The 27,505-nt window shown below is 38.8% G+C and overlaps 1 protein-coding gene across 1 annotated transcript in view; it reads right to left on the minus strand.

Moving 5' to 3' along the window:
* NEK10 (NIMA related kinase 10) overlaps positions 477–27,505 on the minus strand; it is a 290,322-nt gene continuing 263,293 nt past the window's right edge. The window contains exons 35-38 of the mRNA XM_018038472.1: positions 12,672–12,780; positions 9,293–9,345; positions 9,155–9,210; positions 477–2,145 (exon numbers count right to left, since the gene is read on the minus strand). Coding sequence (XP_017893961.1) covers positions 2,097–2,145; positions 9,155–9,210; positions 9,293–9,345; positions 12,672–12,780 — 267 coding nt within the window. The 3' untranslated portion in view covers positions 477–2,096. The remainder of the gene's footprint in view (positions 2,146–9,154; positions 9,211–9,292; positions 9,346–12,671; positions 12,781–27,505) is intronic.

The following is a 27,505-nucleotide window of genomic DNA, read 5'->3' on the forward strand; positions in this document are numbered from 1 at the left end:
TTAAATCAACACTATCATAATCTTTTGATTTCATATGTAAATTTCACATGTAGATTAATTTGATTGAAAGCTAAAACTGAAATTTCTTATTGCTGTATTCTCACTTGTTACTGTTAATTACAGTGTCTTTGAAATTATGAATTTGGCTTAAAGAAAAGGATCATTGGCAATTTTCAAAGGCACTAGTTAAAGAGAATTGGATATAATTTAAGTACTAAATACACTAATTATAAAAATAATATGGATTCACATTAAGAGATTTCCCCATATCTTTCCCCAAAAGATATTTGTGTTTCAACCACAGTACTAAACTTTATTTGATCATACTAAAAATATATCAATGTAAATAAGATAGAAAGGAAAGTGAAGTTGCTCTATCATGTCCAACTCTTTGCGACCCCATGGACTGTAGCCTACCAGGCTCCTCTGTCCATGGGATTTTCCAGGCAAGAGTACTGGAGTGGGGTGCCATTTCCTACTCCAGGGTATCTTCCTGATCAAGGGATTGAACCCGGGTCTCCCGCATTGCAGGCAGACTCTTTACCGTCTATGCCATCAGGGAAGCTAGAATTTAGGAGTAAATAAAAAGCATAATTCCAGCTTTAGATGACTAATTATTTAGATTTAAAACATTCCTTGAAGAGCTTCTTTTGTGGTCCAGTGGTTAAGAGACCACGTTGCAATGCAGGGGACACTGATTGGATTCCTAGTCCAAGAAGATCATGGAGCAACTAAGCCCAGGTACCACAACTGCTGAGTCCACACTATAGAGCCAGTGAGCTGAAACTACCGAAGCTCCCGTGCCCTAGAACCCATGCCCTGCAACAAGAGAAGCCACTGCAATGAAAAGCCTGTGCACCACAACTAGAGAGTAGTCCCTACTTGCTGCAGCTAGAGAAGGACTGAGTGCAGCAGTGAAGACCCAGGACAGACAAAGACACTGAACAAATTGATTAACTAAAAAATTCCTTAAATAGTTAGAAGCATAGTCTGACTTGATGATAATTTGTTGACGTTACACCAGTTATAAGAAGTCAGTAGAAGAGACTTTTTAGCCCCGTAAGAATCTATGAGAATTTTCCCCATAAATTATCCCCACACAGGAATGGGACACTGTTTTGGCATTCTGAGTTCTCTTTTCTAGAGACATCTCAATGAATAAAAAAGAAACGTATATTTTATTATATAACGTATTTTCATTTCAAATTCTCAAACAATAAAAAGTTAAAAGCAATATAGGTAATTTTAGCTAGAGACTTAGAATATGCAATATTACATCTCTTTCATAGATTCTATGACTCTTCAAAGTGCTCTAAAGACACTATGAGTGTGATTAGCAGCAAAGCATTAGCCTAATCTAAACCTCCGTCTTACCCCTACACACACACACACACACACACACACACACACACGTACACATACTGTACATCCATACATCCTACTGGTCTAACTTAAATCTGACAATCTGACAGGTATTCCCAGAGGCCATGCAAGGTCACAAATACTGTCCACACTATATCATGGTTCAAGATCACTAGCACCCACATGGTTAAGGGAAAAGCAATCCTTTCAGTAAAACAAACAAATAAAACTACACAATATTTCAATCACATATTCTGAATTTCTTTTACAATTAAAAAATTGATGGAGACAGTGAATTACCCAATATTACTGTTCTGAGTTCTATAATTGTCTTTATCTATAACTGTCTTTTATACATAGAAAGCTAGGTGCCTTTAAACAGTTTTAGCAATTCTAAGTAAAAAGTATTTCTTTGAAAAATATGTCATTGTTTTGTTTTGTTTTTAACTTGGAGGAAAGTCAAGGAGCGACTTTTTTTCTCATAGATGAATACTCGAGCAGTTTCTCCCAGGAGTACACTGGAAGCCCCACTATCCTGTATCTGTGTACCCCAAGGAGGCAGCCTCAAGCACTGGATCTCCAGAAAGAGGTCCCGCAGGCACTGTGGCATACTGATCTTTTCTCTTCCATACTCTTGGAGTATCACCCAATCCTTGGGCATCTTTCCAGTAGAGCTTTCAGTCCAGAACTTGACCTTCACTGGGAAAACCAGGTCCATTTAAAGTGCAATACTTTCATCTTTTGGTTGGATAATTCTTGGTCCTCCATGGATAGGAGTGATACCTAGAACATTCAGAAGTAGAAAGATTTTCTCTACAATCTCAAATATTTTAGTTCACACATTCAATTTCAAAAGCAGTAGCTCAGGTATACAAGCAAATAAATGAATAAAATGGTGATTCTAAGCATAAAGTGGGGAGATTTTTAGAAACCTGCCTTTTGCTTAAGTTCAGTGCTGACATTGTCTTTCTCAAATTATAAGCTTAATAGTAACTGATAACTCTATAGTGGAAAAATTAAAGCCTATCCAAAGTAGCTTGTACATTTAATTCCTATTTTAAAGCAAAGCAAGTTGAATCAATAATTTCCTTTTACCACAACACATATTTCATTGTTAAAAAATAAAATATTAATGTGTGCTGTGCTGCGTTGGGCTTAGTCACTCAGTCATGTCCAAACATTTGTAACCCCATGGACTGCAGCCTGCCAGGCCCTGAATGATATGCTCATTCTCTATTCACCCGCAAAACTGAACAGTTTTACTCTCATAACAACAGTGATATGATTAACGCAAGCTAGGTGGTATCATTCTGGTGAGAAAGCTAAATATTAATGTGTATAAAATATATTTTTGTGCAATATATTATGCAAAGATGGGTACAATAAAGGACAGAAATGGTACGGATCTAACAGATGCAGAAGATATAAGAACAGTTGACAAGAATACATGGAAGACCTATACCAAAAAAAGATCTTAATGACCCAGATAATCAAGATAGTGTGACCACTCACCTAGAGCCAGACAACCTGGAGTGTGAAGTTGAGTGTGCCTTAGGAAGCGTTACTATGAACAAAGCTAGTGGAGGTGATGGAATTCCAACTGAGCTATTTCAAATTTTAAAATATGATATTGTGAAAGTACTGCATTCAATATGCCAGGAAATTTGGAAAACTCAGCAGTGGTCACAGTACTGGAAAAGGGCAGTTTTCATTCCAATCCTAAAGAAGAATAATGCCAAAGAATGTTCAAACTACCATACAGTTGTTCTCATTTCACAATCTGGCAAGGTAGTGCTCAAAATCTTTCAAGCTAGACTTCAACAGTACATGAAACCAACAATTTCCAGATGTTCAAGCTGGGTTTAGAAAAGGCAGAAAAACCAGAGATCAAATTGCCAACATCTGTTGCGTCATAGAAAAAGGAAGAGAATTCTAGAAAAACATCTACTTCTGCTTCATTGACTATGCTAAAGTCTTTGACTGTGTGGATCACATCAAACTGTGGAAAATTCTTAAAAGAGATGGGAATACCAGACCACTTTACTTGCCTCCTGAGAAACCTGTAGGCAGGTCAAGAAGCAACAATTAGAACCAGATGTGGAACAACAGACTGGTTCAAAATTGGGAAAGGAATATATTAAGGCTGTATATTGTCACCCTGGTTATTTAACTTATATGCAGAGTACATGATGAAAAATGCTGGGCTGGATGAATCAGAAGCTGGAATCAAGATTGCTGAGAGGAATATCAATAACTTAAGATATGAAGATAACATGACCCCAGAGGCAGAAAGGGAAGAACTAGAGAGATGGGGAAAAACAGAAACAGTGACAGACTTTATTTTCTTGGACTCCAAAATTGCTGTGGACAGAGGGTATAGTCATGAAATTGAAAGATACTTGCTAAGAAGAAAAGCTATGACAAACCTAGACAATGTATTAAAAAGCAGAGACATCATTTTACTGACAAAGGTCTTTATAGTCAAAGCTATTATTTTTCCAGTAGTCATGTATGGATTAGACCATAAAGAAGGCCAAGTGCCAAAGAATTTATGCTTTCAAACTGTGGTACTGGAGAAGACTCTTGAGAACACCTTGGACAGGAAGGAGATCAAGCCAGTCAGTCCTAAAGGAAACCAACCCTGAATTGGAAGGACAGCTGCTGAAGCTGAAGCTCCAATACTTTGGCCACCTGATGCAAAGAGCCAACTCATTGGAAAAGACTCTGATACTGGGAAATATTGAAGGCAAGATGAGAAGGGGACAACAGCAGATGAGATGGTTGGATGGCACCGCCAATTCAATGGACATGAGTTTGAGCTAACTCCAGGAGATGGTGATGGACAGGGAAGCCTGGCGTGCTGCAGTCCATGAGGTCACAAAGCTTTGGGCACAACTGAGCAATTGAACAACAGAAATATATTTAATCATACAACCCTGCAAATGACCACAAACAGAGCCCTCCTAGGGCTTTCCTGGGTCTCCCTGGTGGCTCAAATGATAAAGAATCTGCCTGCAGTGCAGGAGACCGAGGTTCAATCCCTGGGTGGGAAGATGCCCTGGAGAAGGGAATGGCTACCCACTCCAGTATTCTTGCCTGGAGAATTCCATGGACACAGGAGACTGGTGGGCTACAGTCCATGGGATTGCAATGAGCTGGATATGACTGAGCGACCAACACTTTTCACTTTCACTTTTCAAAGCTGGCCGAGGTTGTTTTGACCTTGTTTTATTTTCATTGCACTCTCAACTCAGTCCTACTTCCCCTCCCCAAATCCCTCATTTGTGTTAGGGCTCCCTGTGGCTGTTTCTGTTACCTCTTTCTTTAACTAATGCAGCATGCTGTGCCTGAGATAGTCTTCCTACCCCCTGCCCAAGAAGCCTCACCATTATTTAAACACTTCTATGTATCTTCCCCAAAGAAAGCTAGTAGCTAGATAATGGCCTTCTGAGACTTTCAGCCCGAGAATGGCATCTTTCTATTTCTAACTAAACATGGACCCTGTAATCTAAGCAGATACGTGCCACATCTTGGCTTAGTGCTTTAATTGCTGTCTTGATGCTTTGCAGACATGTGTATAGGTTTGACTGACAGTCTTAAGTTGTAAACTTGAATAATACAGGACTTACGTATGTAATTCTCTCTGCATGGCCATTAATCAAGATCACTTAATAATATTTTGCAATGGTGACCATGATGAAGATTAAGATGATGATAACAATAGCAGACCTGAGTAGATACTGGTGGAGTAGTTAAAACAATGTTTCATTTTTCAAACCACATTCTAAGGAAGGCTATCTTAACTTGTGTTCCAGGTAAAATTTGAAGAATCCTTAGGGTAAACAAGATAAACAGACTTCTTTCCTATAGCATATCTCAAAGTCTTCAATATAGTCATGTGTGTCAACATTCTCCCAAAATAGAAAAATGTACATTTAGGATTTCCCAAATATATTTGGTCATGAAACTTTATTTCTCAGGGAATATCTATTGTCATCTTTGATATTACTGCATGTTTACAAAACCTATTTGGGAAAGCAGACTCTATTGATTCTAAGTATTGATTCTAATTACCTCTACATGTTCTGTGATATTTAGCACCCACTACCCTTTGATAGTTGGTAAAGAATCCAAGACCCCAGTTCAATTCCTGGGTCGGGAAGATCCGCTAGAGAAGGGATAGGCTACCCACTCCAGTATTCTTGGGCTTCCCTTGTGGCTCAGCTGGTAAAGAATCTGCCTGCAATGGAGGAAACCTGGGTTGGATCCCTGGGTTGGGAAGATCCCCTGGAGAAGGGAAAGGCTACCCACTCCAGTATTCTGGCCTGGAGAATTCCACAGACTGTATAGTTCATGGGGTTGCAAAGAGTCAGACACGACTGAACTACTTTCACTCTCACCCTTTGCTATGGAAAAATCATGACTGCCACAGCTAATTTGATTGATATTTTGAATTATGAGCATTTTCAGTTTATGAAGTGCTAGGTCTTTCCATGTGGAGCCTGACTTATTTCTTGGAAATTAATTGGGAATATCAGTAAACAAGTAATGGCGCTAAGCATAACTCAGGGTTATTTTTACTAGTAAAGCATGAAAACTCTTTCCCCCAATTATATATTCTATCACTGCTATTAGAAACTGAAAAGGGAGTATCATGATTATACAGATTTCTGAGTAGATGATTCATTTTAATTTGGAGCATTTTAAGAAAATTTGATGTCATTTCCATCATATATTGCTTTAACTTGATCGTTTAAGTATCTTTGTATTCTAGTCACAATTCCAAAAATAGCCATAAATAACTTTTCACCTTTGATATCAGGTATCTTAACATCTGGACTTCCCTGGTAGCTCACCTGGTAAAGAACCTGCCTGCAATGCAGAAGACCCCAGTTTGATTCCTGGGTCAGGAAGATCCTCTGGAGAAGGGATAGGATACCCACTCCTGTATTCTTGGGCTTCCCTAGTGGCTCAGATGGTAAAGAATTCACCTGCAATGTGGGAGATCTGGGTGCAGTCCCTGGGTTGGGAAGATCCCCTGGAAGAGGGAGTTGAAATTCATGCCACTATTCCTGCCTGGAGAATCCCCATGGACAGAGAAGCCTGGTGGGCTACAGTCCATGGGGTCTCAAAGAGTTGGAGACAAGTGAGTGACTAAATACAGCACAGCATCTTATTATCGATTTACCATAAGAAGAAAATCTACAAGTTCTTTTAGTACACGAATATGTCTTTAGAAGTAGAAGTAATGCTGAGTTTTTAAAATTATTTGTTTATTTATTGACTGCGCTAGTCTTCGTTGCTATACACAGACTTTCTCTAGTTGCAGCGAGTGGGGGCTACTCTCTAGTTGTGGTGTGCCGTGTTCTCATTGCGGTGGCTTCTCTGGTTCCAGAGCACAGGCTCCAGGGCACGTGGGCTTCAGTAGCTGTGGCAGGCAGGCTTAGTTGCCCTGTGGCATGGGAAGTCTTCCCAAACCAGGGACTGAACCTGGGTTCCCTGCATAGGTAGGCAGATTCTCAGCCGCTGGATCACCAGGAAAGTCCCAATGTTTGATTTTTTTTAAAACTTAATAATAGTAGAATTGAAAAGGATAAAAATAAATTTTAAAATAAGACTGAAATTATTCTAAAAAAAGAAAAGAGCTCTTGTAAGAGCTTTCCTAAGTTCCTGACACAGCTGGTTTTTCATTATAATTAGTTAACTTCCTGAAAAATTTGAAATATTCATTGCCCATGATCCTGAGTCTTTGAGAAAATGCAGATTTAAAAAGTGATTAGTATAACTTTTGCCCCATTACAAGCCAAGGTACTTGAAATAATAAGCTGCCAAGCGTAAAGAATGGAGACATTTGTATTATCCATGGAAGGCTGGGTCTACTCAGATCAAGAGGAAAGAAAGACATTCAAAATCTCTCCAGGGATGGGAGGAGGTGAGTGATTATGGATATGGTGATTTCTACCAACAACATACCTTTGGTAAATAAGAATAACTCATCATTTATCTGCAGTTACAAATCATCACAGAACTAAACATACAAAGATAGTATTTTGGAAATATATCAAGCCAAAAGAGCAAGCAGGTGAATAATTTTATGCGTGATTCATAGAGTAATTCACTGAAACAGGGAGGGAAAAAAGGTTGGAGACTAAACTAACCTCAAAAATGAATCTAATTTCCATATAATGATCTCGATAGGTTGTTCTTGAGACCTCTTTCTCTTTCCATGGCTAACAGTTATCTTTGGGGAAGATTTCTAGGATAATTTAAATAGTGGTCACCAGATAGCTTCATTAGCTAGACAGGAAGGCAGTTCATCCAGGTAGAAAGGGCTAGTTAGGAAAAATAAACTCCATAGAACCATGCCTCCTAAAGCAGTTTTGGTCATATAGGACATGTAAGTGGTTACTCATGGTCCAATGTGGTGATTCTGTTATGAGTGGCCAGCTCATTTACAGCAGACAAAATCAATGTTCATACCCCCACATTCAAAGTACTTCAGTGCACCCGTGGCAGATTCATGTTGATGTATGGCAAAACCAATACAATATTGTAAAGTAATTAGCCTACAATTAAAATAAAATTTTTTTTAAGTTCAAACATGCCAACCTGGTGCCCAATTCCCAACACCTGAATTTCTTTTCCTGAGGATTTCTCTGACGTCTAGAATCTGCTGTGTCCACCTTTACAGAAGGCCAGAAATGCCAGGTAACTAACATCTCCTGGGGGAAAAGTACTCAAAAAATGACTAACAGAAATTAGAGATAAATGCACGGGGATGATCCAGAGAGATGATATGAGGTGGGAGGTGGGAGGGGGGGTTCAGGATTGGGAACTCATGTACACCTGTGGCTGATTCATGTCAATGTATGGCAAAACCAACACAGTATTGTAAAGCAAAATAAAGTAAAAATAAAAATTAAAAAAAAATACCAGCCCAGGTTCCTCAGTCTACGAGTGGGAGAACTGAAGCACATGCTCTCCACTGGCTCTCAGACTTCCACAGTGTGATCGAGCTCCACGCACCACAATGGTAACTTGCTTGAAAATGAAGGCTTTATTGAATTATTTCTTCAATCCCCTAGCAGAGTTTCTTGGGATTGCCTCTCAAATAAACTAATTGTACGTAAATCTTTTTGCCCCAAACTGTGCCCAACGGTACAAATGCAGAAATCCAGAGTTGAATGAAGTTGATAGAGTATATTTTCAGAGCACCAATGATGATTATTTTAGAAGATAACACACAGCCCCAGTAAATTGAAGTTTCTTATTTAGGGTAAGCAAAAGGGAACACATAACAATAAATCCTTCTCCCACAAACATATCTTAAATTCACCAGAAGTGATCCTTTGTTTAGGTGGATTTTCCCCCTTGCATTCTATACAAATAATGGGTAGGTTTTAGCTATGGAAATTTGAGTTTACAGTTCTTCCAATATGGGACAAATGTTTAATTTTTTTTAATGTAGAAATACTTTTCCATTTCATTATGTTCATTTTTTTATGGGAGTAAATTACTACTAAGCTATCACTCTTTTCCAACTAAGAATACAGCAGCTGCACCCATACGAAAGATGGAGAACATACATTCTACCCACGGTTGTATCATTCTGAGCCAAGCTATTTTACAAAAAACCAATACAATACCGTAAAGTAATTAACCTCCAATTAAAATAAATAAATTTATATTTTTTTAAGTGTTTAAAACAAAAGGTGGGAGGGACCTCTGGAATCAAGGATAGAGAAATTAAATCCAATGTTCTATATTGAACTTTCACATTTCTAGATCTTACCTGTTAGAAGTAAAATTGTAATAGCCACTTTCCTCTAGGACTTCTTCAATCACAGTCTAAAGTTGAAAAAAAAGTCAGGTTAATATTGAATTAAAAACAACAAAATAAAATCATTCAGAGGCAGTGCAAAAACCTCACCTGCATCTGTTCATATGTTATCCCCTCCTCCAAATCAAAGCTAGAGGGTAGACCTGGAAACAGATAAATTACAAAAAGTCTGACATTTGGTTCATGTTTTCTTCAGTTGTACTGACAATTAGAACTCATGTGCAATGAAAACAGGTCAGTGTCTTAGTGATGAAAATGAGTACTTACAAACACATTCCAAATTATCTTGGCTTTTAGAGTGGTGATCACAATATAATACACAAGATTTACAGGAATTGCTCATGGTATAAATTGGCCAATTAAGTTAGGGGTGTGTGTGTTAAGGATAGGTGAAGCATAAATTCCTGATTCTAAGCATAAATTTCCTGATAAGTCAGAAAAAGAATTTAAGAAACTCTCCCCCAATCCATCAACAAAAAGAATAGATATGTTCTAGAAAGAGAGTAAATTCTCAGAGGAAGGCAGAAATAGCCAGCGGACTATATCAAAGATCTGACCATTTCCTATGGTTGCCAGGAGGAAAATACATTTGAAATTGGAGGACAGTAATTCTTTTGAGGTTTGTCATGAGTATGACACACTAGCACATTGACCTACCCAGACACCACCCAAAGTAACGTTGACAAGTTTCCACTCCAGTCAATCCACACTTACTCATGTGGAGGCCTGCCACTTAGGAAAGAGAAAAGTGATTGAAGATTAAGAGGATTCATGATGATATGAGTCCTAGCAGCTTGCTTTGCAAGTCCAGCTTAAAGGCATTGCCCAAAGTGCCCTTTGGTTCTGCTCTCTTTGCTTTTGCCTCTTCTGCCACGACAAGGGACTCAGTTGGTCTGCTCTGGGGTGAGGCGTCCAGCTTCTGGAAGAGCCTGTCAACTCCCTCTCAGGCCACTGAGAGATTTTCAGCAGAGCTCCTCACTCAGCAGGTCTGCTGTGGTAAGAAGTCTGGCCTGTGACTGACCAACCTGCCCTGGAGGATGCTTGTAAAAGTAGGTGACTTCACTTAGTATGATCATCTCTAGGTCCATCCATGTTGCTGTAAATGGCAATATTTTATTCCTCTTTATAAGTAATATTCCATTGTATGTATGTATGTATATGTGTATATATATGTATATATACCATATCATACTAAATAAAGTAAGTCAGAAACACAAATTTTATATATCACTTATATGTGGAATCTAAAAAGTAATACAAATAACTTAGTTACAAAATAGAAACAGACTCATAGACATAGAAAACAAGCCTCTGGTTACCAAAGGGGAAAGAAAGGGGGATATATTAGGGATATGGGATTAATAGATACATAGTGACCCAGTGTTAGTCACTAGTCATGCCTGACTCTGCGACCCATGAACTGCAGTCCACCAGCCGCCTCTGTCCATGGCATTTTCCAGGCAAGGATACTGGAGTGGTTTGCCATTTCCCTCTCCAGGGAATCTTCCCGACCCAGAGATAAAACCTGGGTCTCCTGCACTGCAGGCAGATTCTTAACCAGCTGAGCTACCAGGGAAGCTCCCATGCATGCTACTATATAAAAAATGAATAATAATAATTTACTGTATAGCACTGGGATATTCAGTATCTTGTAATAACTTTTAATGGAAAAGGAGAATCTGAAAAAAGAATATATATATATATATACATACATATACATACTTCATGGGAAATAGATAAGGAAACAGTGGAAACAGTGTCAGACTTTATTTTGGGGGGGGCTCCAAAATCACTGCAGATGGTGACTGCAGCCATGAAATTAAAAGATGCTTACTCCTTGGAAGAAAAGTTATGACCAACCTAGACAGCATATTCAAAAGCAGAGACATAACTTTGCCAACTAAGGTCCGTCTAGTCAAGGCTATGGTTTTTCCAGTAGTCATGTATGGATGTGAGAGTTGGACTGTGAAGAAGGCTGAGCACCGAAGAATTGATGCCTCTGAACTGTGGTTTTGGAGAAGACTCTTTGAGAGTCCCTTGGACTGCAAGGAGATCCAACCAGTCCATTCTGAATGAGATTAGCCCTGGGATTTCTTTGGAAGGAAGATGCTAAAGCTGAAGCTCCAGTACTTTGGTCACCTCATGTGAAGAGTTGACTCATTGGAAAAGACTCTGATGCTGGGAGGGATTGAGGGCAGGAGGAGAAGGGGACGGCAGAGGATGAGATGGCTGGATGGCATCACTGACTCAATGGACGTGAGTCTGAGTGAACTCCGGGAGATGGTGATGGACAGGGAGGCCTGGCGTGCTGTGATTCATGGGGTCTCAAAGAGTCGGACACAACTGAGCAACTGAACTGAACTGATATATATATATATATCAGTATATATATATAGGAACCACTTTGCTGTATGCCTGAAAATAATGCAATATTAAAATTAACGATTAAAAATAAGTAAAAGCAAATGACTTTAGATAAACAGTTTATTTTAAACGAAATTCTACCAACCCAGGTTAGCTTTATCCCAGGAGTCCAAGACTTAGGGACAGTTTGATAATTAATACATGACATGATTTGCCTAAATTAGGCAACAACAAAAGCACAGCAGACTTGAGCATTCTTTTTGGCTGAGGAGATGGAAAGTTTTCATTTAACCATATAAGCTTCACATCTCTCTGCCCTACTGAGAGATACAACTGTAGTTCACAGGGATTCAAAAATTACTTAGGAATTCTGTAACCTCAGAGTAGCTTGAAGATCTCTTCTGGGGGTCAAATATCACAAGAAGGTACTTACGCTGAGTCCCTACATACTGGCTAAGCATAATTTTACATAGTTAAACTGATCCTTGCTATAATCCTAAAATGTAGGTACCATTTTTATTCCTACTTTATAGGCAAAAACCTGGGATTCAATGAGGTCAAATAATTTTCTCAATATCAGTTACTCAGTGGTTTAGCTGAGATTTGAATGTAGGCAGCCAGGTTTACAGAATACGTGCTTTTAATCCTTATGTTATATTGCCTCCCTATATGAAGTTTTTACACACACACACACACACACACACACACACACAAATCAAATACATATGATTTGGATTCTTCAGGTGAGTTTCAAATTTTCCATTTTATTCAAATTCTGCATATCTGCTTTTTATGTCCATGGATGCTTTGGGCATTTGATTTCCCATCATCAGATACAAAGAAATAAAAAGAAATTCAATTTACCCACACAGATTCTGTTTGCTTATGGTATTAATAACCGATTGAGGAAGATGTCACAAGTGGGTAAATTAACTCTGAGGGAATTTCTAGATTCCTACTGTATGTCCCTTCCAACTATCACCACAGATAATCAAAATAAGCTCTCTTTTCATTTTAAGTTGAAGATAACCTTTTAAGGAGAGCTGTTGATCCAAATAACCTATTTCTTCCTGAAAGCCAGATTTCCTGTGTTGAAGATTGTTACCTGTTGGGTCATTTGAGGACAAGCTGTTTCCACCCAATGAATGATGCAATAAGTGGTAATCTGCTGTGAAAAAGCTGGGTTCAATTGGTTCTGGAGATCCTTGAGATAACTGGAACAGAAAAAGCAGAATTACCTGTTATTCCACATTCAGAGTCGCAGGACATGAAACCTCTGTGTGTGTCTCTGCTCAGAAAAGTTAGTGCTCTTCAGTTGTCAATCCCTGTCTACAGATAAAGACCCACCTTCTTCCTTTCAAAAGAACTTATAAGTTAGGGGCAGGCAAATTACAGTGAAAGCAAGCAGACAATTCCTGGTCACATGAAAAAAAAATGCTCTATAGCTTTATGAGAACAAAACAAAAATACAGAAAAACAATGGTATGGGCCTGGGATATCAGAATGTTATTTTTATCAGGCATAGGAGGAAAAAGCTACAATCATATGACAGATTATTTTTAGCTCAAATCATCCCTTTTCATGTATATGCTTTGAACAATGCCTTCATGTTTGATCAAAACAAACATGTTTCTTAACACATTTTCCTAAATTACCATTAATTTTCATCTCCAAACATTAATTCTCAATACTGTAAAGGGAAGAGTAGTTCACTAAATGTCAGAACTTACTGTTCCAATTATTTAATACCCTTTTGTAAAGCTGAACTTTCTAAATGGAACTTTCAAAATCATTTCACATTTAATTCCAACCAGCACTTGAGCTGGCCAACTTTTTGTGCCTACGTAAAACAATATATTTTCAACATGTTGATTCATATTAATAAACCAGAAACAAAGGGCACAATTTAGACTATGCAATAGTATTTACCTTGTATTCACAAACTCTCTTCATGAATTAAAATATATCACTGTTCAATCACTTGAGAAAATCTTTTGGCAGTTCACAAATAGGTTCACTCTTGAGCCAACAATCCCAGTCTTGGCTATACTCACACGAGAGAAATGAGTACTTCTGTTCACCAAAAGGCATGTACAAGAATGTACATAGCATATTTATTCATAATAATAAAAAACTGAAAAAAACCTCAATGTCCATGGACAGAGGACAGATAAATATGTTGTGGTGTGCTTATCCAATGGAATTTTGCCAAACATGAAAAAGAACATGCTATGAATATGCACAGCAAGATGGATAAGTTTTGAGAAAAGAAGCCAGACACAAAAGTATATACAGTGTATATCTTCACTTACACATATTTTCACAGCCGAAACATCTAACCAGTGGTGACAGAGATCAGGACAATAAGTACCTGTAGCAGGTGGTAGGGTTTGACTGGGAAAGGTGGGCAGGAGCCTTCTTCTCGACTGGAAATGTGCTATGTATTAATGCAGTTGGTTGTCACATGGGTGGGTATATATGTGTAAGTTCATGGAGCTGTATATGTACTTCAGTGCATACATTTTGCATTTTATTGTGGTGGTGGTGCTGTCGTTCAGTCGTTGAGTCATGTCTGACTCTTTGTGACTCCATGGACTTTAGCAAGCCAGGCTCCTCTGTCCTCCACTATTTCTGAGTTTGCTCAGATTCATGTCCATTGAGCCAATGATGTTATATTACCATCTCACCCTCTGCCAAACCCTTCTCCTTTTGTCTTCAATGTTTCCCAGCATCAGGGTCTTTTCAAATGAGTTGGCTCTTCGCATCAGGTGACCAAAGTATTGGAGCTTCAGCTTCAGCAACAGCCCTTCCAATGCATATTCAAGACTGGATTTCCTTTAGGATTGACTGGTTTGATCTCCCTGCAGTCCAAGAGACTCTCAAGAGTCCTTGGCATTTTATATCTTACATTTTGTATTAACAACTGATAATTACTCCATTAATGTGCATTGCCTATTTATAAATACAAATCATTTTGAGTTTTCCAGATTCTATATTGCCAATAAATGCTACATTTTAGAAAAACATGTGAATCATCCTTTTTCAATCTTAGAAATTTATTTTCCCAGCTTTAGTGACAACTGATAAAATTAATAACCTATCTGTTATAACAGTGTAATGTAGGAAGATTTGATGCTTACTCACTTAATAAATGTCTCATCAGTGCTGTTAGGAGGCAATGCAGATAGTCTTAAGCATTCTATAATTCTTTTATTCAAGCTAGCAGATTACTTCAACTGAACTTCTTAATATGCCTTGTAATGCTGAAAATGATTTCCTGGTATTATCTTCCAAGTGACTTCAGATGGGATTGTTTTTCATATGGCTGAGCATAGAAGTAATTTGGCTGCCTGAAATTTTCAACCCAAATATTTCTTAGAAAGCTTATTTAGAGTCTACTTAATTATTAAGTAAATCCTAAAGATTTCACAGGAGGAAGATGCTTAAAGCTGCACAGTAGCATATGTGAATTGTGGCCTGTAGGGGTCGAGAGAGTCATTTTAAGATGACCAGACATGCCTTATCATTGATTTAAACCTTGAAGAAAGCATTTCAGGTTTCCAGTGTCTGTGTCACACAGTCTCCTTCAGCCTAAGAACTGTGAATTCTCAAAAGGATGGGCCCATGGAAGAAGCCAAGGACTAAAATTCCTTAGGCTTGTGCTTGAGCCCCAGATACATTTATTTTTATTCTAGAAACTTTCCAGAACTTCTTGCAGTTTGGTATTTTGATGTATAATATTTCAGCAAATCTTTTTTGCCCCTTACTATGTTGTGATGTGAGAAGGTTTTGCAAATCAGAAATGTAAACCTTTCAATTCACATACAATGATGATCTGCCCAGCTTGTTAACACCATGCAAGGAAACATAGAGGACACAGAATTCATCTGGTCCTCAGGAGAATTGCAAGTGAACTGGGAAAATAGGATAATGTACATAAAACAGGGCAATGAATTAAATAATGAAGTATGAAATGGGGTGGTGAGACATAAGTTTACACAAACAAAGCTGCCTTGTGAAGACCAATGTGGTTTTCAGAAGCTCTGGAGAAGAAACACTAAAGCTGAACCACAAAGGCTGGATTTGGGTTGGATGCAAGGAAGCCAAGTGATCATTCCAGATGAGAGGAACTCAATGGCAAAGGCTGGGCATATTAATGGCAAGTGATAAAGGGCTATGACATTAGTCCATGTTATGGAAGCACTGCGGATTTAGGGTAAACAGAGGAAAATGAGTGCTATTAATTAATTTAGGGAGTATTCTTTTTTTTTATTTTTTAAATAAAAAAAATGTTTGCTGTGGGTTTGTCATATATAGCTTTTATTATGCTGAGGTATGTTCCTTCTATTCCTGCTTTCTGGAGGGTTTTTATCATAAGTGGATGTTGAATTTTGTCAAAGACTTTCTCTGCATCTATTGAGATAATCATATGGCTTTTATTTTTCCATTTGTTAGTGTAGTGTATTACATTGATTGATTTGCAGATATTGAAGAATTCTTGCATACCTGGGATAAAGCCCACTTGGTCATGATGTATGATCTTTTTAATGTATTGTTGGATTCTGAGTGCTAGAATTTTGTTAAGGATTTTTGCATCTATGTTCATCAGTGATACTGGCCTGTAGTTTTCTTCCTTTTTTTTTTTTTTTTTTTGTGGCATCTTTGTCAGGTTTTGGTATTAGGGTGATGGTGGCCTCATAGAATAAGTTTGGAAGATTACCTTCCTCTGCAATTTTCTGGAAGAATTTGAGTAGCATAGGTGTTAGCTCTTCTCTAAATTTTTGGTAGAATTCAGCTGCGAAGTCGTCTGGACCTGGGCTTTTGTTTGCTGGAAGATTTCTGATTACTGTTTCAATTTTTGTGTTTGTGATGGGTCTGTTAAGATTTTCTATTTCTTCCTGGTTCAGTTTTGGAAAGTTGTACTTTCCTAAGAATTTGTCCATTCTTCCACATTGTTCATTTTTTGGCATATAATTGCTGATAGTAGTCTCTTATTGATCCTTTGTATTTCTGTGTTGTCTGTTGTGATCTCTCCACTTTCATTTCTTATTTTATTGATTTGATTTTTCTCCCTTTGTTTCTTGATGAGTCTGGCTAATGGTTTGTCAATTTTATTTATCTTTCAAAGAACCAGCTTTTGGCTTTGTTGATTTTTGCTATGGTCTCTTTTGTTTCTTTTGCATTTATTTCTGCCTTAATTTTTAAGATTTCTTTCCTTCTACTAACCCTGGGATTCTTCATTTCTTCCTTTTCTAGTTGCTTTAGGTGTAGAGTTAGGTTATTTATTTGACTTTTTTCTTGTTTCTTGAGGTATGCCTGGATTGCTATGAACTTTCCCCTTAGCACTGCTTGTACAGTGTCCCACAGGTTTGGGGTTGTTGTGTTTTCATTTTAATTCATTTCTATGCAAATTTTTATTTCTTTTTTGATTTCTTCTGTGATTTGTTGGTTATTCAGCAGCGTGTTGTTCAGCCTCCATATGTTGGCATTTTAAACAGTTTTTCTCCTGTAACTGAGATCCAATCTTACTGCATTGTGTTCAGAAAAGATGCTTGGAATGATTTCAATGTTTTTGAGTTTACCGAGACTAGGTTTATGGCCCAGGATGTGATCTATCCTGGAGAAGGTTCCGTGTGCACTTGAGAAAAAGCTGAAGTTCACCCCATTGTTTTGGGGTGAAATGTCCTATAGATACCAATTAGGTCTAACTGATCTATTGTATCTTTTAAAGTTTGTGTTTCCTTGTTAATTTTCTGTTTAGCTGAATCTATCCATAGGTGTGAGTAGGGTATAAAAGTCTCCCACTATTATTCTGCTATTGTTAATTTCCCCTTTCATACTTGCTAGCATTTGTCTTACATATTGTGGTACTCTTATGCTGCATGCATATATATTTATAATTATTATATATTTTTCTTGGATTGGTCCTTTGATCATTATGTAGTGTCCTTCTTTGTCCCTTTTCACAGCCTTTGTTTTAAAGTCTATTTTATCTGATATGAGTAGTGCTACTCCTGCTTTCTTTTGGTCTCTCTTTGTATGGAATATCTTTTTCCAGCCCTTCACTTTCGGTCTGTATGTGTCCCTTGTTTCAAGGTGGGTCTCTTGTAGACAACATATATAGGGGTCTTGTTTCTGTATCCATTCAGACAAACCTAGATAGCATATTGAAAAGCAGAGACATTACTTTGCCAACAAAGGACTGTCTAGTCAAGGCTATGGTTTTTCCAGTAGTCATGTATGGATGCGAGACTTGGACTGTGAAGAAAGCTGAGCACTGAAGAATTGATGTTTTTGAACTGTGGTGTTGGAGAAAACTCTTGAGAGTCCCTTGGACTACAAGGAGATCCCTTGGGCTGCAACCAGTCCATTCTGGAGGAGATCAGTCTTGGGATTTCTTTGGAAGGAATGATGCTAAAGCTGAAACTCCAGTACTTTGGCCACCTCATGCAAAGAGTTGACTCATTGGAAAAGACTCTGATGCTGGGAGGGATTGGGGCAGGAGGAGAAGGGGACGACAGAGGATGAGATGGCTGGATGGCATCACTGCCTCAACGGACGTGAGTCTGAGTGAACTCTGGGAGTTGGTGATGGACAGGGAGGCCTGCCGTGCTGCGACTCATGGGGTCGCAAAAACTCAGACACGACTGAGTGACTGAACTGAACTGAACTGAGCCAGACTTTGACTTTTGGTTGGGGCATTCAACCCATTTACGTTCAAGGTAATTATTGATAAGTATGGTCCCATTGCCATTTACTTTATTGTTCTGGGTTCGAGTTTATACATTCTTTTTGTGTTTCCAGTCTATAGTATATCCTTTAGCATTTGTTGGAGAGCTGGTTTGGTGGTGCTGAATTCTCTCAGCTATGGCTTGTCTGTAAAGCTTTTGATTTCTCCTTCATATTTGAATGAGATCCTTGCTGGGTACAGTAATCTGGGCTGTAGGTTATTTTCTTTCATCACTTTAAGTATGTCCTGCCATTCCCTCCTGACCTGAAGAGTTTCTCTTGAAAGATCAGCTGTTACCCTTATGGGAATCCCCTTGTGGGTTATTTGTTGTTTTTCCCTTGCTGCTTTTAATATTTGTTATTTGTGTTTGATCTTTGTTAATTTGATTTAATGTGTCTCGGTGTTTCACCTTGGGTTTACCCTGTTTGGGACTCTCTGGGTTTCTTGGACTTGGGTGATTATTTCCTTCTCCATTTTAGGGAAGTTTCCAACTATTATCTCCTCAAGTATTTTCTCATGGTCTTTCTGTCTTCTTCTCAAACTCATATGATTCGAATATTGGGGCATTTGACATTGTCCCAGAGGTCTCTGAGACTGTCCTCATTTCTTTTAATTCATTTTTCTTTTTTCCTCTCTGTTTCGTTTATTTCTACCATTCTATCTTCCACCTCATTTATCCTATCTTCTGCCTCCATTATTCTAAGGTTGGTTTCCTCCAGAGTGTTTTTTGATCTCATTTATTGCATTATTCATTATATATTGACTCTTTTTTTATTTCTTCTAGGTCCTTGTTAAACCTTTCTTGCATCTTCTCAATCGTTGTCTCCAGGCTATTTATCTGATATTCCATTTTGCTTTCAAGATTTTGGATAATTTTCACTATCATTATTTGGAATTCTTATCAGGTAGACTCCCTATCACTTCCTCTTTTGTTTGGTTTGGAGGACATTTATCCTGTTCCTTTACCTGCTGGGTATTTTTCTGCCTCTTCGTCTTGTTTATATTGCTGTATTTGGGGTGGCCTTTCCGTATTCTGGGAGTTTCTGGAGGTCTCTTTATTGTGGAGTTTCCTTGCTGTCCTCAATGGTGAAAAATTGAAAGCATTTCCCCTAAAGTCAGGAACAAGACAAGGATGACCACTCTCATCACTACTATTCTATATAGTTTTGGAAGTTTTGGCCACAACAATCAGAGCAGAAAAAGAAATAAAAGGAATCCAAATTAGAAAAGAAGAAGTAAAACTCTCACTATTTGCAGATGACATGGTTCTCTATATAGAAAACTCTAAAGATTCTTCCAGAAAATTACTAGAGCTAACAAATGAATATAGTAAAGTTGCAGTATATAAAATAAACACACAGAAATCCTTTGCATTCCTATACACAAATAATGAGAAAATAGAAAGAGAAATTAAGGAAAAAATTCCATTCATCATCACGAGGAAAAGATTCAAATACTAAAGAATCATTCAGTTCAATTCAGTTCGGTCGCTCAGTCGTGTCTGACTCTGCGACACCATGAATCGCAGCATGCCAGGCCTCCCTGTCCATCACCAACTCCTGAAGTTCCCTCAGACTCAAGTCCATCGAGGCAGTGAAGCCATCCAGCCACCTCATCCTCTGTCATCCCCTTCTCCTCCTGCCCCCAATCCCTCCCAGCATCAGAGTCTTTTCCAATGAGTCAACTCTTTGCATGAGTTGGCCAAAGTACTGGAGTTTCAGCTTTAGCATCATTCCTTCCAAAGAAATTCCAAGGCTGATCTCCTTCAGAATGGACTGGCTGGATCTTCTTGCAGTCCAAGGGACTCTCAAGAGTCTTCTCCAACACCACAGCTCAAAAGTGTCAATTCTTCAGTGCTCAGCCTTCTTCACAGTCCAACTCTCACATCCATACACGACCACAGGAAAAAACATAGCCTAGACTAGACGGTCCTTTGTTGGCAAAGTAATATCTCTGCTTTCCAATATACTATCTAGGTTTGTCATAACTTTCCTTCCAAGGAGTAAGTGTCTTTTAATTTCATGGCTGCAGTCACCATCTGCAGTGATTTTGGAGCCCCCAAAAATAAAGTCTGTCACTGTTTCCACTGTTTCCCCATCTATTTCCCATAAAGTGATGGGACCGGATGCCATGATCTTCGTTTTCTGAATGTTGAGCTTTAAGCCAACTTTTTCACTCTCCTCTTTCACTTTCTTCAAGAGGCTTTTTAGTTCCTCTTCACTTTCTGCCATAAGTGTGGTGTCATCTGCATATATGAGGTTATTGATATTTCTCCCGGCAATCTTGATTCCAGCTTGTGCTTCCTCCAGTCCAGCATTTCTCATGATGTACCCTTCATAGAAGTTAAATAAGCAGGGTTTGGAACCAGGCTGTTGTTCCATGTCCAGTTCTAACTGTTGCTTCCTGACCTGCATATAGGTTTCTCAAAAGGCAGGTCAGGTGGTCTGGTATTCCCATCTCTTTCAGAATTTTCCACAGTTTATTGTGATCCACACAGTCAAAGGTTTTGGCATAGTCAATAAAGGAGAAATAGATGTGTGTCTGGAACTCTCTTGCTTTTTCCATGATCCAGCAGATGTTGGCAGTTTGGTCTCTTGTTCCGCTGCCTTTTCTAGAACCAGCTGGAACATCAGGGAGTTCACGGTTCATATATTGCTGAAGCCTGGCTTGGAGAATTTTGAGCATTATTTTACTAGTGTGTGAGATGAGTGCAATTGTGTGGTAGTTTGAGCATTCTTTTGCATTGCCTTTCTTTGGGATTGGAATGAAAACTGACCTTTTCCAGTCCTGTGGCCACTGCTTAGTTTTCCAAATTTGCTGGCATATTGAGTGCAGCACTTTCACAGCATCATCTTTCAGGATTTGAAACAGCTCAATTGGAATTCCATCACCTCCACTAGCTTTGTTCGTAGTGATGCTTTCTAAGGCCCACTTGACTTCACATTCCAGGATGTCTGGCTCTAGGTGAGTGATCACACCATCGTTATTATCTGGGTCATGAAGATCTTTTTTGTACAGTTCTTCTGTGTATTCTTGCCACCTCTTCTTAATATCTTCTGCTTCTGTTAAGTCCATACCCTTTCTGTCCTTTATCGAGCCAATCTTTGCATGAAAGTTCCCTTGATATCTCTAATTTTCTTGAAGAGATCTGTAGTCTTTCCTATTCTGGAAATATTTTCCCATTTCCAATAGTTTCCCATTTCCAATAGTTTCCCTCTATTTCTTTGCATTGATCACTGAAGAAGGCTTTCTTATCTCTTCTTACTATTCTTTGGAACTTTGCATTCAGATGCTTATATCTTTCCTTTACTCCTTTGCTTTTTACTTCTTTTCTTTTCACAGCTATTTGTAAGGCCTCCCCAGATAGCCATTTTGCCTTTTTACATTTCTTTTTTCTTGGGAACGGTCTTGATCCCTTTCTCCTGTACAATGTCACAAACCTCATTTCATAGTTCATCAGGCACTCTATCAGATCTAGTCCCTTAAATCTATTTCTCACTTCCACTGTATAATCATAAGGGATTTGATTTAGGTCATACCTGGTCTTGTTTTTGTTCACTGTATAGAGCTTCTCCATCTTTGGCTGCAAAGAATATAATCAATTGATTTCGATGTTGACCACCTGGTGATGTTCATGTGTAGAGACTTCTCTTGTGTTGTTGGAAGAGGGTGTTTGCTATGACCAGTCTTTGCCCTGCTTCATTCCATATTCCAAGGCCAAATTTGCCTGTTACTCCAGGTATTTCTTGACTTCCTACTTTTGCATTCCAGTCCCCTAGAATGAAAAGGACATCTTTTTTGGGTGTTAGTTCTAAAAGGTCTTGTAGTTCTTCATAGAACTGTTCAATTTCAGCTTCTTCAGCATTACTGATTGCGGCATAGATTTGGGTTACTGTGATATTGAATGGTTTGCCTTGGAGACGAACAGAGATCATTTGCCGTTTTTGAGATTGCATCCAAATACTGCATGTCGGACTCTTTTGTTGACCATGATGGCTACTCCATTTCTTCTAAGGGATTCTTGCCCTCAGTAGTAGATATGATGGTCATCTGAGTTAAATTCACCCATTGCAGTCCATTTTAGTTCGCTGATTCCTAGAATGTCAACGTTCACTCTTTCCATCTCTTGTTTGACCACTTCCAATTTGCCTTGATTCATGGACCTGACATTCCGGGTTCCTATGCAATATTGCTCTTTACAGCATCGGACCTTGCTTCTATCACCAGTCATATCCACAACAGGGTATTGTTTTTGTTTTGGCTTCATCCCTTCATTCTTTCTGGAGTTATTTCTCCACTAATCTCCAGTAGCGTGTTGGGCACCTACTGACCTGGGGAGTTCCTCTTTCAGTATCCTATCATTTTGCCTTTTCATACTGTTCATGAGGTTCTCAAGGCAAGAATACTGAAGTGGTTTGCCATTCCCTTCTCCAGTGGACCACATTCTGTCAGACTTCTGGAGAAGGAAATGGCAAAACACTTCAATATTCTTGCCTTTAGAACCCCATACTTAGGAATATATCTACCTAAAGAAACTAAAGACTTATACATAGAAAACTATAAAACACTGTGAAAGAAATCAAAGAGGACACTAACAGAAGGAGAAATATACCGTGCTCATGGATTGGATGAATGAATATAGTGAAAATGAGTATACTACCAAAAGCAATCTATAGATTCAATGCAATCCCTATGAAGCTACCAACGCTATTTTTCACACAGCTAGAACAAATAATTTCACAATTTGTATGAAAATACAAAAAAACTCGAATAGCCAAAGCAATCTTGAGAAAGATGAATGGAACCAGAAGAATCAACCTGCCTGACTTTGGGCTCTACTACAAAGCCACAGTCATCAGGACAGTATGGTACTGACACAAAAACAGAAATATAGATCAATGGAACAAAATAGAAAGCCCAGAGATAAATCCATGCACCTATGGACACCTTACCTTTGACAAAGGAGGCAAGAATATACAATGGAGAAAAGACAATCTCTTTAACAAGTGGTGCTGGGAAAACTGGTCAAAAAAGAATGAAACTAGAACACTTTCTAACAGCATACACAAAAATAAACTCAAAACGGATTAAAGATCTAAACGTAAGACCAGAAACTATAAAACTCCTAGAGGATAACATAGGCAAAACACTCTCCGACATAAACCACAGCACAATCCTCTATGACCCACCTCCCAGAAGATTAGATATAAAAGCAAAAATAAACAAATGGGACCTAATTAAAATTAAAAGCTCCTGCACAATAAAGGAAACTATAAGCAAAGTGAAAAGACAGCCTTCAGAATGGGAGAAAATAACAGCAAATGAAGCAACTGACAAAGAATTAATCTCAAAAGTATGCAAGCAACTCCTGTAGCTCAATTCCAGAAAAATAAACGACCCAATCAAGAAATGGGTCAAAGACCTAAACAGACATCTCTCCAAAGAAGACATACAGATGGCCAACAAACACATGAAAAGATGCTCAACATCACTTATTATCAGAGAAATGAAAATCAAAACCACAATAGGGAACCATTTCACGCCAGTCAGAATGGCTGTGATCCAAAAGTCTACAAGCAATAAATGCTGCAGAGGGTGTGGAGAAAGGGGAACTCTCTTACACTGTTGGTGGGAATTCAAACTAGTATAGCCACTATGGAGAACAGTGTGGAGATTCCTTTAAAAACTGGAAATAGAACTGCCTTATGACCCAGCAATCCTACTGCTGGGCATACACACTCAGGAAATCAGAATTGAAAGAGACATATGTACCCCAATGTTCATCGCAACACTGTTTATAATAGCCAGGACATGGAAGCAACCTAGATGTCCATCAGCAGATGAATGGATAAGAAAGCTGTGGTACATATACACAATGGAGCTTTACTCTGCCATTAAAAAGAATTCATTTGAATCAATTCTAATGAGGTGGATGAAACTGGAGCCTTTTATACAGAGTGAAGTAAGCCAGAAAGAAAAACACCAATACAGTATACTAATGCATATATATGTGGAATTTAGAAAGATGGTAATGAAAACCCTGTATGTGAGACAGCAAAAGAGACACAGATGTATAGAACAGAATTTTGGACTCTGTGAGAGAGGGAGAGGGTGGAGTGATTTGGGAGAATGGCTTTGAAACATGTATATTATCATATGTGAAATGAATCACCAGTCCAGGTTCAATGCATGATACAGGATGCTCCAGCTGGTGCACTGGATGACCCAGAGGGATGGTATAGGGAGGGAGGTGGGGTTTGGGGAGGGGTTCAGAATTGGGAATACGTGTACACCCATGGCAGATTCAAGTTGATGTATGGCAAAACCAATACAATATTGTAAAGTAATTAGCCTCCAATTAAAATAAATTAATTTATAATAAAAAAGAATTAGATGTCACATGCAAAAAATAAATAAATTTTTTTTAAAAAACAACTTTTTTTGTCTGTGCAGCACAGCATGCAAAATTTTAGTTTCCCAACCAGGAATCAAACCCATGCCTCTTTCTTTGAAAGCACTGAGCCTTAACCACTGGACAGCCAGGGAAGTCCTTAGGGAGTAATGGTTTTTTAAATCAACTATTATGTGCCACACACAGATCCAAACCTTGAAAACAAACAATATTGCCTAAATATTGTATTCTTGGAGCTTACTGACTCATTAGGGAGAATTATGACTATGAAATATATATTTACAAATGTGTATTTGTAAAATTGCAAATGTGCATTGAAGGCCAGGCCTCTGGTTCTAAGAGGTAACAGATTTAATTTAGGGAAGGCTTACCTGAAAAAATGGCACTTGTGCTGAGAGCTGAAATAAAGAGTAGGAGTGAATCAAAGATGGAATAGGAAGAACATTACAGGCAGAAGAAAGAGTGTGTACAGACTTGGGAGGAAGCAGCATGGTAGCTTGGCACTGTGGCCAGTGTACAGACATCAAAGGACAAGAGTGGTGTGAGATGAGGGTGGAGGGAGAGGCAAGGCTTGGACCAGACATGACTATGAACACCATTCGTAAGGATTTTGGCATTTTATACTAAAAGCCCCTTGGACAATTTCTGGTCAGATTTCTATTTTGAAAAGATCACCCTAGATACAATATATATAATAGGTTGAGCAGAGTTGGTAACTCAGGGTGAACATAGGGCTCCTGCAAACAATGGAGTTCTGGGTTGGACCCAGAGTTAGACAGTGAAGCAGGAAACTGGAAACAGGTGTTTAGAAACATTGGCAAGTCTGGCAAAATGGACTGGAGAACAAGTTGATCAGCAAGGAAGTGTGACTCTAGTGCAAGAGATATAAAGCTTGCATAAAGTGGAAACCAAGAGGAGGAGGAAGACCAAACATTCCTACTTAATCACAACACCACCACCACCTGTGGCCACTGGTTCAGTACTTACTACATTCTAGACATAGTCAATATTCTATCTGGTTCCTACAACTACCCTGTAACTTATGCATTATCCTCATTTCACAGATGAGGAATTTGAGAAGTAATTTGCTCAAAGAGCATAGGTAATAACTGGCAGAACCAGGGCTAGAACCCAGGTGGTATCACCAAAGGCCAAGCAAAACCACCTACACTATGAAGATTCCCCAGGACTTGATGACTTAGGATATGCAAGAGATAAGGTGGAACAGTTGAGAGTGACCCAAGGTTTAGAGATGGAGCAGAAGGAAAACAGATGCTTCCAGTAATATTTGATGTGGACAAAAGAAAGAAGAAGATGGTGGGATCAATTCTGGACACACTAAATGGCAAAGTGAATGATCACCCAGTAGGTAGAAATATGGGTGATACAACAAAACCTTCAAACTAATGGCCTCTTGAACATTTAGCTAACAGGTGTATCTCCCAGCTTTGGTATGCTTCTATTTGGAAGAATGCATGAGAAACCTCCTTCTGAACTGACAAAATTGGATGTCCATCTGACATCCAATCAAGGTGGCAGAACAGGAAGTGGATCTCATTTCCTCCTACAAATACATCAAAAATATATCTACGTGTGGCAGAACAGGAAGTGGATCTCATTTCCTCCTACAAATACATCAAAAATATATCTACGTGTGGCAGAACAGGAAGTGGATCTCATTTCCTCCTACAAATACATCAAAAATATATCTACATGTGGCAGAACAGGAAGTGGTTCTCATTTCCTCCTACAAATACATCAAAAATATATCTACGTGTGGCACAACTCTCAAAACATACCTATTGAACATTGACAGAAGGTCTCAGAGAGCCAAAATTGCAAGAAAGATCACCACATGACCAACTAAGATGAATGAAAATAATTAAGGAAGTGGCACAAGATCTGCACCTCTGGGACAGAGCTGTGAAAGAGGAAAGGTTCCCTCACCCTGGAAAACCCCTTTACCAGTAGGTAAAGGTTCCCTCACCAGGTGAAACCCCTTTACCTGGTGCCTGACTTCAATAGATTAGTACCTATGGATCTGCACTGGTGGCTTTGTGAATTCAGTGTCTGAGAGACACCAGGGCTAAATGTCTGCATTCCCACAGTTGAGGTGGGGATGAGGGCAGTGCCAAAAATATTGTTCTTTATGAGCCCACACAACAGGTGACAGTTGACACCACCAACCACACACCTGGATAGACAGCTCCTGCTGAAGAATACTCAGTAATTCCTCTCCAAGTATGAGGGCTCCAATCTCATCTACCTCATACTGCAGCTTAGATACGAATCTGGGGCTTTTGCTCCAAAAGCAAAGGGGTAGACCCTGTCCCTGACAGGGCAGTGACAATGAGAGAGCAAAGAAGAGGCCCTGCTTACTATCCAGTGCAGGCTATAGTCATCGCAACGCCAGGCTCACTGCCTACCAAAAGGGTAATGGCCAGCACATACTGAGGAAAGAGGCGGCAGGCACCCATACTAAAGACAGCCTTTGCACCAAAAATATTAAACCCATGCAGGCTACACAGGAACTCTCCCACATAAAAATAGCTCTCTACGAACACCTCTAAGACACTGTTTCTCATAAACTCATAGAGTCAGAGGAATACAAGTTACTGAAGAAGCATAGGAACCACTCCCAAGTAAATGACCAAGAGAATTCACCTGGAAGAACAAACAATGAAACAGAGCTCTTCATTCTAATAGACTGAGTTCAAAAAGGAGGTAATAAAAATACTGAAGGTATGAATAAAACCTATCAGTAGAAATGCAGGTTACTATAAAAAGAAACTATGAA

Source organism: Capra hircus, chromosome 22, assembly GCF_001704415.2.
Source record: "Capra hircus breed San Clemente chromosome 22, ASM170441v1, whole genome shotgun sequence".
Lineage (NCBI taxonomy): Eukaryota > Metazoa > Chordata > Mammalia > Artiodactyla > Bovidae > Capra > Capra hircus.